This window comes from Amia ocellicauda, chromosome 9 (assembly GCF_036373705.1).
Source record: "Amia ocellicauda isolate fAmiCal2 chromosome 9, fAmiCal2.hap1, whole genome shotgun sequence".
NCBI classification, from domain to species: domain Eukaryota; kingdom Metazoa; phylum Chordata; class Actinopteri; order Amiiformes; family Amiidae; genus Amia; species Amia ocellicauda.
The window spans coordinates 3,142,059-3,156,733 of record NC_089858.1 but is presented as its reverse complement, the minus strand read 5'-3'; the positions used below and the strand labels follow the sequence as shown (position 1 = coordinate 3,156,733).

The 14,675-nt window shown below is 50.8% G+C and overlaps 2 protein-coding genes across 4 annotated transcripts in view; one reads left to right on the top strand and one right to left on the bottom strand.

Annotated features, from left to right (window-relative positions):
• Window positions 1–4,087, top strand: part of ak8 (adenylate kinase 8) — a 41,320-nt gene extending 37,233 nt beyond the window's left edge. For all 3 annotated transcript variants that reach the window (XM_066712656.1, XM_066712655.1, XM_066712654.1), the window contains exons 13-14: window positions 2,801–2,881; window positions 3,495–4,087. In XM_066712656.1, the coding sequence (XP_066568753.1) occupies window positions 2,801–2,881; window positions 3,495–3,759 (346 nt within the window). In that variant the 3' untranslated portion in view covers window positions 3,760–4,087. The remainder of the gene's footprint in view (window positions 1–2,800; window positions 2,882–3,494) is intronic.
• A 1,828-nt stretch (window positions 4,088–5,915) lies between these two features.
• gtf3c4 (general transcription factor IIIC, polypeptide 4) lies at window positions 5,916–14,490 on the bottom strand. Its single transcript, XM_066712653.1, has 5 exons — window positions 14,148–14,490; window positions 11,549–13,309; window positions 9,265–9,395; window positions 8,226–8,314; window positions 5,916–7,852 (listed from the first exon to the last, which is right to left on the bottom strand). Exons 1-5 carry the CDS (start codon window positions 14,451–14,453, stop codon window positions 7,788–7,790), a joined length of 2,352 nt encoding a protein of 783 aa, XP_066568750.1. The 5' UTR covers window positions 14,454–14,490; the 3' UTR covers window positions 5,916–7,787.
• Between the last annotated feature and the right edge of the window lie 185 nt (window positions 14,491–14,675).

The following is a 14,675-nucleotide window of genomic DNA, read 5'->3' as shown; positions in this document are numbered from 1 at the left end:
CTTTGCATACCTGTCCGATCCGCTTTCAAAACGCTGATCAATCACTCGGAGATGCTCATTCACTCGGGCCCTGAGAGGTGTCACCGGGTTTCCTTACTAGACAGGAAGAGCAGAGTCGCGTCTTTATTTAGAACTTGGGAGGGTGTCCAGCGTGCGTGTGCGTGTGTGTGTATCCATCAGGTAATCAGTGCAAATTGGCCAGTATCTTTCCACTGGAACAGGCGAAGGGTGAAGCCTGATAAATCTGGACCGACCAAAATGCGCAGCCTTTTCATATCCCGGTCTTCGCTCTGAAATGCGACCTTAATCCTCCTTCAATAGGTGCCCTGTGCAGGTTGCCCGGTTTTGTCAGACACCCATCAAACGGTTAAGCGGAGAGTGTAATCATGTTCTACAAATCAGCGGCCTTGTGTGCGATGCGTGTCTGTTATTGTTATACAAGCTGTGTGACAAAGCCACGAGTTCACGGCAACATAGGGGTGACGTCACCTGGAGAATGGCATTAGACAATTAGAGAGGTTATGAAATACCTTTAGCAAGCTTGAATTATTTTACCACTGACACTAATTAACATTGTAGGCCTTCTTTGTAGCTTTTAAGTAACTTTAAGCTTCTTATGGGGGGAAAAAAGCAATAATGTTTGCTTTACTAACCCAGAGACAGACAGACACAGAAAATGCCTCTAAAGTTCCTGCCACTTTGCCTGTTATCTCCATCCCTCCATCCCTGTCTCAGTCCATACAGTGAGGGGGCGCCTGAGTTATAGTCTGCCCCCCCACCACCCCGGCACCCTGCCTTTCCCCACCCGTCCACAGGCGGTCTTTAACTACACTCCAGTTTGGCTGGCCTTCTGCTCGTTACACCCCGAACACGAGCGCAAACAATCGAAGTCTTTGAGGACAATGAAATATGCATGGCTATCCGTGACGGGCAGATAAAGTAGAGCAATTAGCCACGCAATCCTAGAGAGTTCTGGGCAGTCGTCAACCACCCCCCCCACCGCCACCGCCACCGCCAACCCGAGCAACCACCCCGATCGCACCCCCCCCTCTCCCGCCGTCTCTCCATCCCCCCGTCTCGGCGCTTCCTCGCTCTCTATTAGTTAAATGTATTTTGTGTGTCCGCATCCCATCAAATCAAGCAACACTTCCCCTAATTGGCTTATAAATAATACAGCCGGGCCCGCATTATAATTTAATCAGTGGTAAACATTGCAGGGGCCGTCTGTAAAGAATCTCTCATTAATTTCTTAATTTCGGGAGATGGAACTGGGGAGGGAGGCGGAGGAGGGGAGATCGGATGAACGGAGCCGCCCCGGATCACCTCGGCACGGGGAGGAGGGACGGGCGACAGGAGAGCAGAGGACGGAGGAGGGAAGACGCTATGGCGAGTGGATGTCGGAAATCGGATCCGCGGATATGTCAGGAGCCCCGGTCTCGATTAATTCAAGGTCCCCATCCCACCCCCCCGCAACACGCAGACACACACAAACACACACGCAGACACACACACACACACATGCAGACACACACACACACACATGCAGACACACACATACCTCTATTTTAACCCCCCTCCTCAATTTCATCCCAGCTGCAATGAGTGACAGATACTTGTTGGCACTTGTCATCTGTCTGAGAACATCAAACTGGTGGGTAAACAGCATCCAGTGTAAATTAATTCTCCTTACCATGACACCCCCATCCCACACACACACACACACACACACACACTCACACATCTTTCTTTTTTTTTTTCTAACCAAGTTTATGAATATTTCATAATGAGACATAAATATTAATTCTAATAGCTTTGCACAGTAGTTATTATTTCTTTTTTATGACAAATAGTCATTAAAAATTCAGGATACCCTTACCCCTCCACATAATCATACTCGCACCAACACCACCTAGAACCACAGATTAATTTATTTATTTTGGGTGGGGGGGAGGGAGGTGTGGTGAAAAAAAACAAGCCTGTTACCTAGCCACCTCTCCCCGCGCTCACTCACTCTCACACGTAATTATTCAGAGGGGCCTTGATGTTTTAGTTCAATAGCGTGACAGACAGGGAGCCCGGCATGTTCCGAGGAAGAATGAAAGGGAGCAGGATTTCATTAAAGGGAAAAGGGACAGAAAACGGGTTTAAGAAAAAAAGATATCACTCCAGCAGGTGATACGGGGGCATCCTCAAAAGAAGGGGGCAAAGGTGTTTATTATTATAATTTTGTTTTGGTTCCCTTTTTACCGTGATTGATCATGATTTTGCGATTTAAAACGTGCAATGAAAATGTAACGAATATTGTATCCTGCAGTGGACTTCCTCTTTCGAATGCCCGGCAGCTTCCCGGGTCAGGGGGCAGTGGCAGTGAAGGCCAGAGCCCAGTCCAGAGTGGAGCGATGTTCTGTGTATTCTCGGCGCGGTCTGATGCAATGATGTCATAAGGCCCATGACATCATCGCATGAACTTGAACAATTATGCCACATGATGATGTCATGAGCCCCACACAATGAGGTCATGAAGCCCATGCGATGATGTCACGTCCACACACACAGGCAGAGAAAGTGCTGTAGAACCATGTTTTCATATCGGGTTGGTCTGCTAGTGGCCAGACATCAGTGATCAGGTGTCCAACAGCACCTTCTCAGCACGTGGTATTTGTAACAGATTCATCTAAACTGTCTTTCGTACAGGTGTTATTGATCAGTCTTTCTGTGGGTGGTTGGAGCTGATTGGTGCCAGTTCACTCCAGCTGGTTGTGTCACTCACTCTCTCTCCCAATCCTAAACTCTCCTCTAGGGTGTTCGTCCTGGAGATGCCCGATGATGTTGCCATTGAGCGAATCACCCTGAGAGCAACTGATCCCGTCACCGGAGAGCGGTGAGTGACACAAGACCCCCCCCCACCCCTCCCACACACACACACGGAGAAAGAACTGGCCATTAAAACACCCGCAACAAATATGAAAATAATGTTTACAAGGCAATCAGACCTCCCCAAATCCGATATACACTCTAGAACTTGAACAATTAGGCCATGTCTATATTTACAGTGTGTTTCCAGAACGTATTAAATTAAAGAGCAGGGCGTTTAACCCAGAAGTCTCCATGAATGAGTGAATGAATGAGTATGAAGGAGAAATCAGGGTCGCCTCGGTGGATTTAATTGTGTTTGGACAGCATTTGTGTGGTTCTGCTGTCTGAATTTTGTGTTGTGCATTACATTTGACAGCTTGGTTTTGCTTGTTAATGGAAAGTGCTTTGATTTTGCCAGTTTTATTCAACAACAAATATAATAGTATTTTAACCACCAATTATCAATGCAATCAAGTCCAGTCAGTGCTGGGGGGAGCACAGCAGCTTGATTACACTTGTTTTATTCCAACAAACCACACAACAGCCTGACCTTCTCATTAGGGGAAAAATGACAGGTCTTAGCATGAAACATGCTTTATGACTGTTCTTTGTGTGTGTGTTTGTGCGTGGGCCCTCAGGTTCCACTCCCTGTACAAGGCGGCCCCCAGCCCACAGGTGCAGCGCCGGCTACAGAGGAACCCGCGCCACTCCGAGGAGCGGCTGCGCCAGAGGCTGGAGGAGTACCGAGCCCACGCCCCCGAGCTGCAGGCCTTCTACCCGCACGCCACCCACCTCAACGCCGACCAGGACCCCCACAGCGTGTTCGAGGCCCTGGAGAGCCGCGTGGTGGGCCGCCTGCCCAAAAGCCTCTCCACCCCCGGCCCCTCCGGCCCCCTGGACTGAGGACTGCGGAGAGCGGAGAGGTGACACACACACACACTGGGACATTTCCTGATAAGTCACCATGTTTGTGTATTTTCCGGTGATTGCAATTGATGATTGCAGTGCAAAAATGCAGCAGCTAAAATTCAGTTTTCATTAGCTTAGTAATAAAGTAAGGGATTTCAAAAAAAAGTTAAAACATTTTCTGTTATTTTCAAAGTATGTAAAAATGTTCCTGAAAACACATCTGGAATGAAGGCTGTTTGGGGAATGAATTTTATTATGTCACCCTGTTTGTGTACAGCTGTTCCCACCTTCCCCTCTTGCATAAAAACGTTCACAAGTTTCATCCGATTCACTGCTGTTCCTTCCCAGTTTCCACACCGATCCGTGTCTGTCAGGTTGGCCGCTGCTGGGCGCAGAAGCTGTAACTCGTTCCTCAGATCTCCGTGCCTCAGATCAAACTCAGTCTCCTCGGCGCGGGCTGATCCGGGGGGAGTTGACAGTGTAAGCGTGTCCAGGCTGCCCCCGAAATCCCAACACGACAGCGACTGCGACTCTCACTGCGCTCAACTTTCTAACAGGATGTCAATTTCCACCCCGGGGGGGGGGGAGGTTGAAGAAAAAACTAAAGCCGACACTGATCTCGTCTCCGCGGCCAGACAGCCTCCCCCCCTATTTTTTGCCAGGACCCTGGTTAATTAGAAGTTTGTTTAATTAATGTAGCAGTAAAACGCAGGCTGCTCCGGCCCTGCGCGGGGGTGCATTAGTCGCGCTCCAGCGGCTGCATGCACAGAAGCGTTATTGACATCTCCGGCGCTGGGTCACTGGCCGCCTCCCTGTGGGCCGCCAGCGCTAACTGGAACGGTTAGATGAAACATGTTAACAGCCCGATTTAAAAACTCCCCTCAGATAGCGAGGGTGACGGCCTGGGCCGACTTAATTACTGCCAACGAGCGGGAGGCTGTGCATCTCTTTTGAATATGTTTAGAAGGAAAAGAAAGCACGGCCATTTCAAGTGGGGAGTTTTTTTTATGCTTAATCGCCACTGCTGTATATATTTAACAAAAACGTAAATTAAGCAAGTTAAGGCTGCTCCGGTGACCGTATCCTCGTATTCCTCCCCTGCTTTCTCTTTCAAGGGGGATCTCACCCCCCCGGGCAGCTCTGGAGATGTGCTCTGATTTATTCATTAGACACGGCAGGATTTTAAATAATGCGGGATTCAGATATTTAATATTTAAGTGGCGAAATGTGCTGGTGGGGCAAAAACTGACCTCATTCTGTTCTCTGGACTTTGGAAAGGAGTTTCACTCCCGACTCCAAGGAGCCGAAAGCAAGAGATACATCAGTAGGATCCCGTGTGGAGCTCCTCCTCATCTGCAGAGCGTGGAGAAGACATAACCCTGCATAGTACAGTAGCTTTACTCTGGAAAGACGGGGCGGTTTCCCCTCGAGCTGCGCTGCCCTTATTCCTGCCCCGCCGTTATTGATTTTACACGACCAGTTTTCTCTTGCGTTCCCAATTCAGGGTGCAAATCGTTAAGCAGCTTGACTCGCTGGCACACAAAGGGAGACACGTCTAAGGGGACCGGGCCGCCTCTGAAATGAGCAAAGCCGTGGAATAGAAGAAAGTGTCAGATCGAGAGCCCATTCGCCCCATTGTGCTCGTTTGGTGTCCATTAATAACTAAGTGATCAAGGATCCTATCCAGTCTGTTTTTGAATGTTCCCAAATTGTCTCTTCAGCCACATCGCTGGGGAGTTTGTTCAGATTGTGACAACTCTCTGTGTGAAGAAGTGTCTCCTGTTTTCTGTCCTGAATGCCTTGAAGCCCAATTTCCATCTGTGTCCCCGGAGAAACCCTGGCTGAGTTCGGCTAAACCTATGGTGATGTAGCCCAGACGTCTGGACTCCAGGACCCAACCTGCTCTCTGAAGAATGGGTTATGCCCCCGGAGACACGCTGCAGCACGCGTGTCCGTGACCCCCCTGCGACCCTCTGGGACACTTGTGAGGTTTAGTTTTAGGATTTCCACTCTCGTGTGGAACAGCTGGAAGAATGTCATCCACCCTAAGCGAAGACATGTTAGAATAGCTTTGAAAGGAATATAGACGTTTAAAATAAACAAAGCCATCTGCTTCTTGATGGGAATGTAAAGAGAGGGAGAGACTACAGTTTCTGTATACAAAAGACTTAAAAACCCAAGTTTATTTACAAGAACAACAACAACAAAAATACATACACAAATTCTTGGCTAAAAATTGGGGCCATGCGATAATGGGGGCCACACAACCCCGAAGAGCTCCGGCCCCTGGGTTCGTCTTCCTGCAGAGCACCATGGACAGGGAATGAAATCGGCTGCCTAAACCACGCAGGACGAGGCGAGGGGACATGTGTGGGCCTGGATTCGGGGGTGTAGTATATCAGGCTTCCTTTAATCGGGGGCTCCTAGACCCCAAGGATCACAGTAGTGAGGAAACACTGGGCCGCAAAACGGGAACAACTTTCTCGGCTCTCCTAGTCACCGCTACACACTGAGGGGAACGAACTCGTTTGTGCCGTACGGGGCGCGAGGCTTATTTAATTTTAGGTCAGTTGCTTCGGATCGGTCGGCACCGTGTGGAAGCTCTTCCCAGTCTAGTGAAATCATGATCGTCTCAAATGAGGCAACGGCCGGCCAGACGCACCAGAAGTGTCCGTGTAGCACCCAGGTCGAGTTGAAAGGAAACCGAAGGGTCCACACGACTAAAACAATACACCTTATTACCAGCTCTACTCGCCCAAAACATGGAGTGGGCAATTTAATAAAGCGCAACAAAAAGAAATGACCGTGAACACAAAATAGCTTACATACTGGGACTCTAAAACAAAAGTGCTTCGAAAATGTGTGTTTTTTCTGGCTTTGGCTACGTGTTTTCTGTTTAGCATCCCATTAACGGGTCTCGCTCTGTGCTGGAAAACTGATCTAGTCGTCTGGTGGCTTCAATAATTCTACCATTTATCAGCCTTCCTTTGCATTACTATTAAACCTCCGAATCATTTCTCTCTGTCCTCCCCTGACCCGGATATGTAACACATAATAAAATCGGGAAATAATAATAATAATAGTAGTAGTAATAATAATAATAATAAACATGTACATCGTTCTTATTTCACTGGAACATTCTGGAATAGGGGTTTCAATCTGGGTTGACCCCGCCACAGCACGAGCGCAGAGCTGCCGAGTCCCCGGTGCAGCCACGCTCTCCTCTCCGGGGGGTCCGGGGACACGCCGAGGCCACGAACCCGCGCGTCATGGAAAGCAGGCGAGGGAGTCCCGAGTGTCGCAGTCCTGAACACCTCCTCCCCAGGCCCGTGTTCTCCGAGAAGGGTTAATCACACCGAACAACGCGCACTCCGACCCCCTTAATTAAAATCAGTCCTGCGTCTGCCGGCAGGATCTCGCCCTCATTATGGCAGAATCTCATTAGCCGGGATCCCGTGAGGGCGGCCAAATTAGTTTTTAACCGAGCTCTGTCTTTGGCGCGGCTGTGTGTGAACTCCTCTCCGAGCGTGTGGAACGAGACGCTGTTTCGTTTGTATTTTTTTTTTTTTTTTAACGAGACCTGGGGATGAATTAAAGTGTGTTACAGAGAAATTACAGGACTGATCGAGCATATTGTTCTCCGAACGGAGTGACTGACAGGAATGGGGTGGGGGGGCGAGAGTAATGTGGAAAAGCCACTTTCATAACAATGTTCACAATGTTCGTAAATGAGCCGACGATTTCTACTCAAACTGCTTCCTTTTGAGTGCTTTCAGTTTCCAATATTTTCCAGCGTAGAAACTGCGATTTCCTTTCCAAGGGGATGGGTTTTTTATATTAAGGGCTGCTTAAAGCTTTTACTTTTTTTTTTTTTTTCCAAATAACGCAGGATAAAAAAAAAACAATTTATCAGGATAGCGGCGTCTCCCGTGTGAAACGTCTGTCAAGTTGAGAGTTGCGTCTGTTTGCCTCGAGCAGTCTCGTCTCGCTTGATCCCCCCAAAATCCCTCCCCGTTCCTTCCCTAGAACAGCGGGGAGTCACAGAAAGTACAGGGTCCTTGTAATATCCGCTTTATCCAGTCGGGATCTGCGCGTTTAAAGAGAGAGAGAGAGAGAGGGAGGAGAGATGGGGAAAAGGGGATCAAGGGGGAAATTAGTGTAGATACAGCTTAGTAAAAACAACCCAGCAGTAACAAAGCTGATCAGCGACCGTGATCCCAGAGAACTCAACTGTATTAACGGATATACACCCAAAATAAATCTGGATTGGCAATAGTTTGTGTGTGATAATCTAGTGTAGCTGTGATACAAAATAATGCAGTGTGGATTGGTGGGAGATTAGACTAAAAATAATTGAAATCACTAGTTGCTCGGGCCTGCAAGCTCACCGACCCGGGCAGCTTTTCTTGTGAACGCTGGCAGAAGAGCAGCAACAACACGACGACGATAGGATTGCTTACCGTCAGGCACGGGATGTCTGGCAATACTGTCTTGCAGCAAACACCTCCTGTACGTGATCGTCTGACAGGCCTGGTATGACAGCACACACCTGAAAGAGACGCGGCGCGAGAGCTGAGTGCCGAGCCGGCGTCTGAAGCGGCGGCGCCAGGGAGGGCTGCCACACGCCACGACTGGCAGGGAGACGACGGGAACATGACGGCCCGGCTCCGCCACAACTCACATCAATATTTTAAAAAGCCGTCCCCAAAAAAAAAAACACAAGGGGGGACAGAAACAATAAAGCAGCTAAGAGAATGGAAAAGCACTGAGCTTAGCGTTGGATACAAAACGCTCGGCATTAGAGAACGACGCCGTCAGCCCGAGATCTGCGGCTCCCGGCGCAGCACCGCCAGGTAAGAGCGGCGCGATCCGCCGGGGGAGGGAAGCCGGGAGCCACACTCCCTACTGACTCGGGAGGAGACAGGAAATCAGAGCCGATAGACTCAGGAAATGGAAAACAATCCACAGTGGAGGGATTCAGAAATATGGGGCCACAAGCTGTTGCGCTACTGGATAACGATATCCCAATGACCGGCCGCACACTATCGCATTACTTACAAGTGAATCGAGAGGTCAGGCACCCAACACTCAGCACTGCACAGAGGCCCTTATGGGCCCCACATCAATGAGATCAAAGCAAGGGCCTCGACAGCAGTAGTCCGTGTGCACTGACAGTTTCAGTTCCTGTGAGTTTAATTCTTCCCCAGGGCCCCCACAGAAACAATAACATTACATGTAACGTGGACATCTTTATAAGTTTAGAAACACGTATGAACACTACCACATAGAAGCCTTCAAAAGCACTCCAGACTTCTGAAGAGGTGAACCCACTCAACGATCAATGAGATGAAACAGATCAGTGAGAGGTGGCTGAACAGAACTGGGGATTTAAAAGGCAGACCCCGCTGCCCTGCCAGGGTGTCATCTTATTACAGGCTCTCAGTCCCGGAGCGGGGGGCATGCCAAGAGGAGGTGAACGGGCGTAGGCGTTGCCGGTACCTGAGCCACATGTGTCCGTTGCAGCAGACGGCCTGCCGGCGGTCGGTGAAGGGCAGCACCTCCTTGCACAAGCTGCAGTACTCCGGGAACGTCTGCTTGTTCATCTTCTTGAAGATGTGGCCGATGAGCACCTGAGCACACAGTAAGGGCCACAGTGACAATTTGCCAGGCAGTGTGGCCCCTCATACCACACACACATATAAATATACTGTGAAGAACTGATCTTAAAGTAGGGGTAGGCGATAAATAAAATGTACAGTGCGGTCACGATCAAACTGAAGGGGATTTTGAAACCTGTGACCTTTGCATCCGGTCCTCTAATATACAAACGGTCATAAAACACCTTTAAAAGACTAAAATAATCCCTAATTAAGGAATTCAGCGTAATACACAGTTCATATAAGCTGTATTCATGATTGATAGCCATCATTTGTCATAAACAGCCTTTGCAAATTGTGTACCAAAAGTTGTTCCTTCCTTATTTGGATCCACAGTGGAATCCCTGGCGCTTCTCCTTTGCCACCGTTATTATAGATGCGCTCAGCATGGTGAGGAGAATCACAGTCCGTGACGTTATTAAAGATCCCACACGCTGGCAGGCATCACACCCACACTGCGACGGTCTGTACAGGACTGACACGGCTGGTCGCGCTGAAGCCAAGCGAGTCGCACCGTGTCGGGCGGCCTGGCAAGTGATCCCACAGCCGGCCGAGTCTGACCAGGGTTTCCCACAGAAACTTGCACTGGGACGGCTGCCGGTCTCAGAGTTGTCTCGGGGACAGTCGTTAACATACTGTCGACTGGGTGGGGTGTGAAGCCGTAGCGAATGAGCGGTGGGGCGGCGAACGTGAGCAGGAGGGCGGGACATGAGCGAGTACGCTCGTTTCAAAACTTTTTCCCACCATTCGCGATTTGGCCAGGCGGCAATGATGCATCTCTAGTCGGGCCTGAACGGCGCTGCGGGAAACCCTGCTTACCGTCCGGTGTGGAGTCGAGATCGGCCATCGGTTTCTATCGGGCAACTTTAAATCTCGAGATTTCGAAACGGTGTGTATTCCAAACGGTACTGCAGTATTCTACAGGTAACGGGCAACATATGGGATGCATCACGGTATATTCAAATTCGATGCATTGCCTCTTTTCTCTTTCCACTTTCACTCGGAGCCGCCATTACTACTAGTGCCTTCTGATTAAGAAACCAACGATGTCCAAAAACGCATACTAGCGTACTAAATAGTATGCCAAACAGTACGCCACCATTAGTAGTACGTCCTAATACAAAGTATGAATATAACAGTATGTGAAAAGTACACGGATGGATACTACTTCCATTTCGAAAACGAAGTATGCAAGCACTGGACACTTTACAATCCCATAAGGCCGTGTGGGGAGAAGGGGGTGTGATGTGGTTATTCCATGTCTGAGAAATAGGTGGACGACTCCGTTTTCAATCGTAAGTAGCAAAAACTGTACAGATAGGCTAACTATGTTAAGAATGATTTATACGAGTGTAAATAGTCGCCAGAAATTTTAGATTTACCGCGGTGTCTTTTGTTTACAGGAAGTCATCACTAAACCGTGAAGGGAAAGTTCAACACGGTGCAATCTGATGACATAATTAGTGCATCCAAATCCTTGCGTTCTGCTAATCTGCACTCTTTAAGTACATACTTCTACAGTACACACTTCAGTGTAACTTTAGTGCGTCGTATGTAGTACGCGGTTTTGGACGCAGCCATAGTGCGTTTAACTGGGGAGGATCCGTCAACTGTGGAACAAGTTGGACATGACCTGTTCGATTAAATGCTTTAATGAGGTTTTATATAAAAGGAGTTTTAATTAAAAACGATGAATTAAAATTTCTCAATTTTATTACTCAGCAGACGCCAATAAATAAAACAGGAATTTGAATTTATCGTTTTGATGATGGGTGTCAATTGTGAGACCTCCCTTTGCTGTTCGAATGGGTCTTACCACGGGACATGAAATAAGCACGGGGGAGAAACAATCTGGGTCAGAATAGAATAGATTTGATAGAATAGTGTTTGTTTGTGCAAATTAACCCATCACTGTTCTCTTCCTTTTACATGTTTATTTTTGATCCAAGTGGGACTGGAAATGCTGCATAAAAAAACAGTATAATTCTTTCCCTTCATATCTGTATTGTTGTTAAAAGATATGATAGAAGTACGTCACCCCACCCTAGGGAGATGTTCGATGTCAAACTGAAGACATTCCATAGTACAGGATGATTTACTAATAGTGTTATAAGGGGTGGTCTTACCCTGGCGGCCCTGTCCTCGTAGGTGGGGTCACTCATGAGGAAGTCGCAGACGCCCCGGGTGGGGATGCTGGTGTTCTCGGTGATCCAGGTGTGCAGGTACACCTCCCCCAGCACCCTCTTCATGTGCTCCCGCGTCAGGTGCGACTCCACCGCCTCGATCCAGGCGATGATCTCGCTCATCTGCTCCTCTGTGGCCCCCCCCGCCCCGTCATCCAGCGCCCTGCCCCCGCCGCCCTCGGAGGTGGAGGCCCCCCCGCCGGCCTCCTGGCTGTCCTCCTCACCCTCCTCATCGCCGATGAAGACCTTGGTGTCCTCGTGGGACGGCCGCCAGCGCGCCTCGGCCGGGGCCTTCTGCAGGGACTGGTAGAGCACGCGGAAGAGGAACAGCTTGAAGCGCCACAGGTAGGTGGAGCCCGAGGTGTGCACCTTCTCGTCCAGCTCCTCCTGCAGCATGGGAGGGATGCGCTTGTCCCTCAGTACCTTCCAGCGCACCAGGTCCAGCAGGTCCGTCTGCTTGAAGAGGTTCTGGATGGTGGACTCCAGCAGCTCGGCCGCCGCGTCGTCGGGAGTCTTCAGGGTGACGAACTGGACCTGGTAGCTCCGGCTGACCGGGTGCTGCCCGTTGGTCAGGCCCTCCGTGGTCACCAGAGCCAGGTAAGCCCCGTTGGGACTGACCGCGATGCCGTGCGTCCTGCGGCCGGCCACCCCGTCAGGCAGTCGGATCAGCTCCTGCTTGAACATCACGGCCACGTCTGTGAAGATGGGCGTCAGCTTCTTGACGTTGCCGTCGGCCGAGCAGGTGAAGATGGAGCCCCCGTAGCGGCTGGCCGTCATGGAGGAGATGTTCGTCGAGTGCAGGCCCGTGACGTGCGAGTTGTGCACGTTCAGGCCGGCCTTGGAGATCAGCAGGAGGCACCAGAAGAGGTAGGAGCCCCTGGCGGCCACCACCAGGCTGCAGTTGCACTTCTGGTAGGGGTGGTAGAGGGAGATGCACTTGATGTTGTGCACAGGGATCTGGTCCGTCTCCTGCCACAGCACCACGGGCTGCCGCAGGGTGAAGTAGCCCTTCACGGCCTTCAGGTTGACCGGCAGGATCTTGACGGGCCCCACGGAGCTGCCCACGATCAGGCCACTCATCTTGCGCCCGCCGTGCTCGTACTCCCACCAGGCCAGCACGCTGGGCGCTGACACGCCCGACTGGATGGTGTTGCAGGAGACGACGGAGTCCTTCCCATGGAAGGGCAGCTGGAACTGCCACACGGCCAGGTCACCGTTCTCCAGCAGCACGGCCAGCAGCACCGTGCCCACGTCCTTGCACTCGTTGTTGGTCTGTACCTGCTGCGTGGTGCAGACGCTGGACCACTCCATGCGCACAGGGCACTGCATCCGGTGGCGCCGCTGGAATTCGGGTGGGTCCTGCAGCTCCCCCCGTGGCGGCTCCGCCCCCAGCAGCTGGTAGTCCTTCTCCTCCAGCATCTCGGCATACTGCTCCGTCAGGTCCACCAGCGGGGTCCACTGTAGCCGGTTCAGGTTGCCGTGGATGGTGAGCCGGTTGTCCAGTGTCAGGGAGGCCAGCAGGCAGCGGCCGTTGGCGTCGCAGCCCAGCGGAGACCAGCTGGTGTACTTGAACCCGCGCAGGGGGGGCAGAGACCCGGCCGATGGGTTCAGGACCCGGTCCAGCATGAAGGGCTGGCTGACCGACGGGTCTTTAGAGTTGGCGAACCTCTCCTTCAGCTCCGACACCAGCTCCTCCGGACCCACCTGCAGCACAGAGAAGAACCCGTCAGAACAGGCAGCACACGCGCACCGGAAGCAAGCGCTTCACTGGGGGCTCAATGTGAAGAAAGGCTGGGATAATTCATGTTCATTACTCTGCACCTTTATAGAAAGAGAACCCGACTCACAGAACCCATGCAAGGGGGAAAAGGCACTTCTCCAACATCTGTTTTTATGAATTGCCTCTAATCCCGTTTCAAAATATGCAATCTAATAGAGCAATTAATGCACAGAAAAACAGATGTTAAACTTATCAATATAGTTTTAAATCCTAGTAAACTGAATGTAGGCTACATAGTTTGTACAACAACACATTGTTTGAGTTTTAAAGGAAGTTCTCATTTCAACTATGAATAGAAATCTAGAGCAGTTTGTGATTGTTTTCATTTATCAACGAGAAGTTACTACGGTTGCATGTGGGACAGATTAACGTCTAATGTCAGAAATGACTCCGCATGTCATTGTGCGATCAGGGAAGCCTGGCGGTATCTGCGCGATCAGTTTCACACTCGGGACATCCCACCGCCGTGTCCCTGCAGCCGCACCGGCACACGGCTCTGCATGCTTGGGAAGTTTGGGACGCGTCCCTTGTCCACAGTTGGCATTAGAGGACGCATTCGTGCCGTCGACAGCACTGAGTAAGAGTGGGTCGGGCCGAGCAGAACCGCGTCTCCTGAATGAAGCGTGCGGTCCATCACTGACAGCCCGGCCTGAGACCCGCAGCAGCAACAAAAACAACTCCGTGCAGGCAGAGCAGCTGCGGGAACCAGGTGCGGGAACCAGGTGCGGGCTCCGTGCAGCGCCTCCGCAGCTCCAGTCTTACCTTGAGCACGCAGGGCGAGTCCGGCACGGGGATGGAGGTCCGGTGGATGACCAGGTCCTGGCCGTAGCCGTGGATGTCGCACACGATCTCCATTAGCGAGATGCTATTCGTGCTGGAGGCCGAGAGTCGGTGGTCTTCGGACCACGAAAGCGGTTCCAGGCCGCTCACCGGGCTCTGAAGCTTAACTACAGGGTCCCGTTTGACGATCGGCCCCAGTCCCGCCCATGGATCCGAGTCAGGCTCCGCTTCTGCCGCAGGCTCGGTTCCTCCCCCGGCTAGAGCGCGATCTGGGCTCGACGCCGCCATTTTCCACAGGAAAATAAGACCCGCGTCTCCCGGAAATGACGTGGGCGAGGGCGGTTGTTTTGATGACGTTTCTAAACAGGAAAGGAGGACTCCTCAGGACCCCAAATAACGTGTTCAGAGCGATGCCTGTTCTGTTTTCACTCCCATAGCGTTACTGAGTTTGTGGTTTCTCTATATATATATATATATATATATATATATATAATCTAATTTTAAAACGAC

What these genes read in the sequence shown, in the direction of transcription:
- gtf3c4 (XM_066712653.1), bottom strand. Translation starts at nt 14,453, where the DNA reads ATGGCGGCGTCGAGCCCAGATCGCGCTCTAGCCGGGGGAGGAACCGAG. An exon ending in ACTCGCCCTGCGTGCTCAAG is followed by an intron (nt 13,310 to 14,147) that starts GTAAGACTGGAG and finishes TCTGTGCTGCAG; the next exon opens with GTGGGTCCGGAGGAGCTGGT. An exon ending in AACGGACACATGTGGCTCAG is followed by an intron (nt 8,315 to 9,264) that starts GTACCGGCAACG and finishes CGTCTCTTTCAG; the next exon opens with GTGTGTGCTGTCATACCAGG.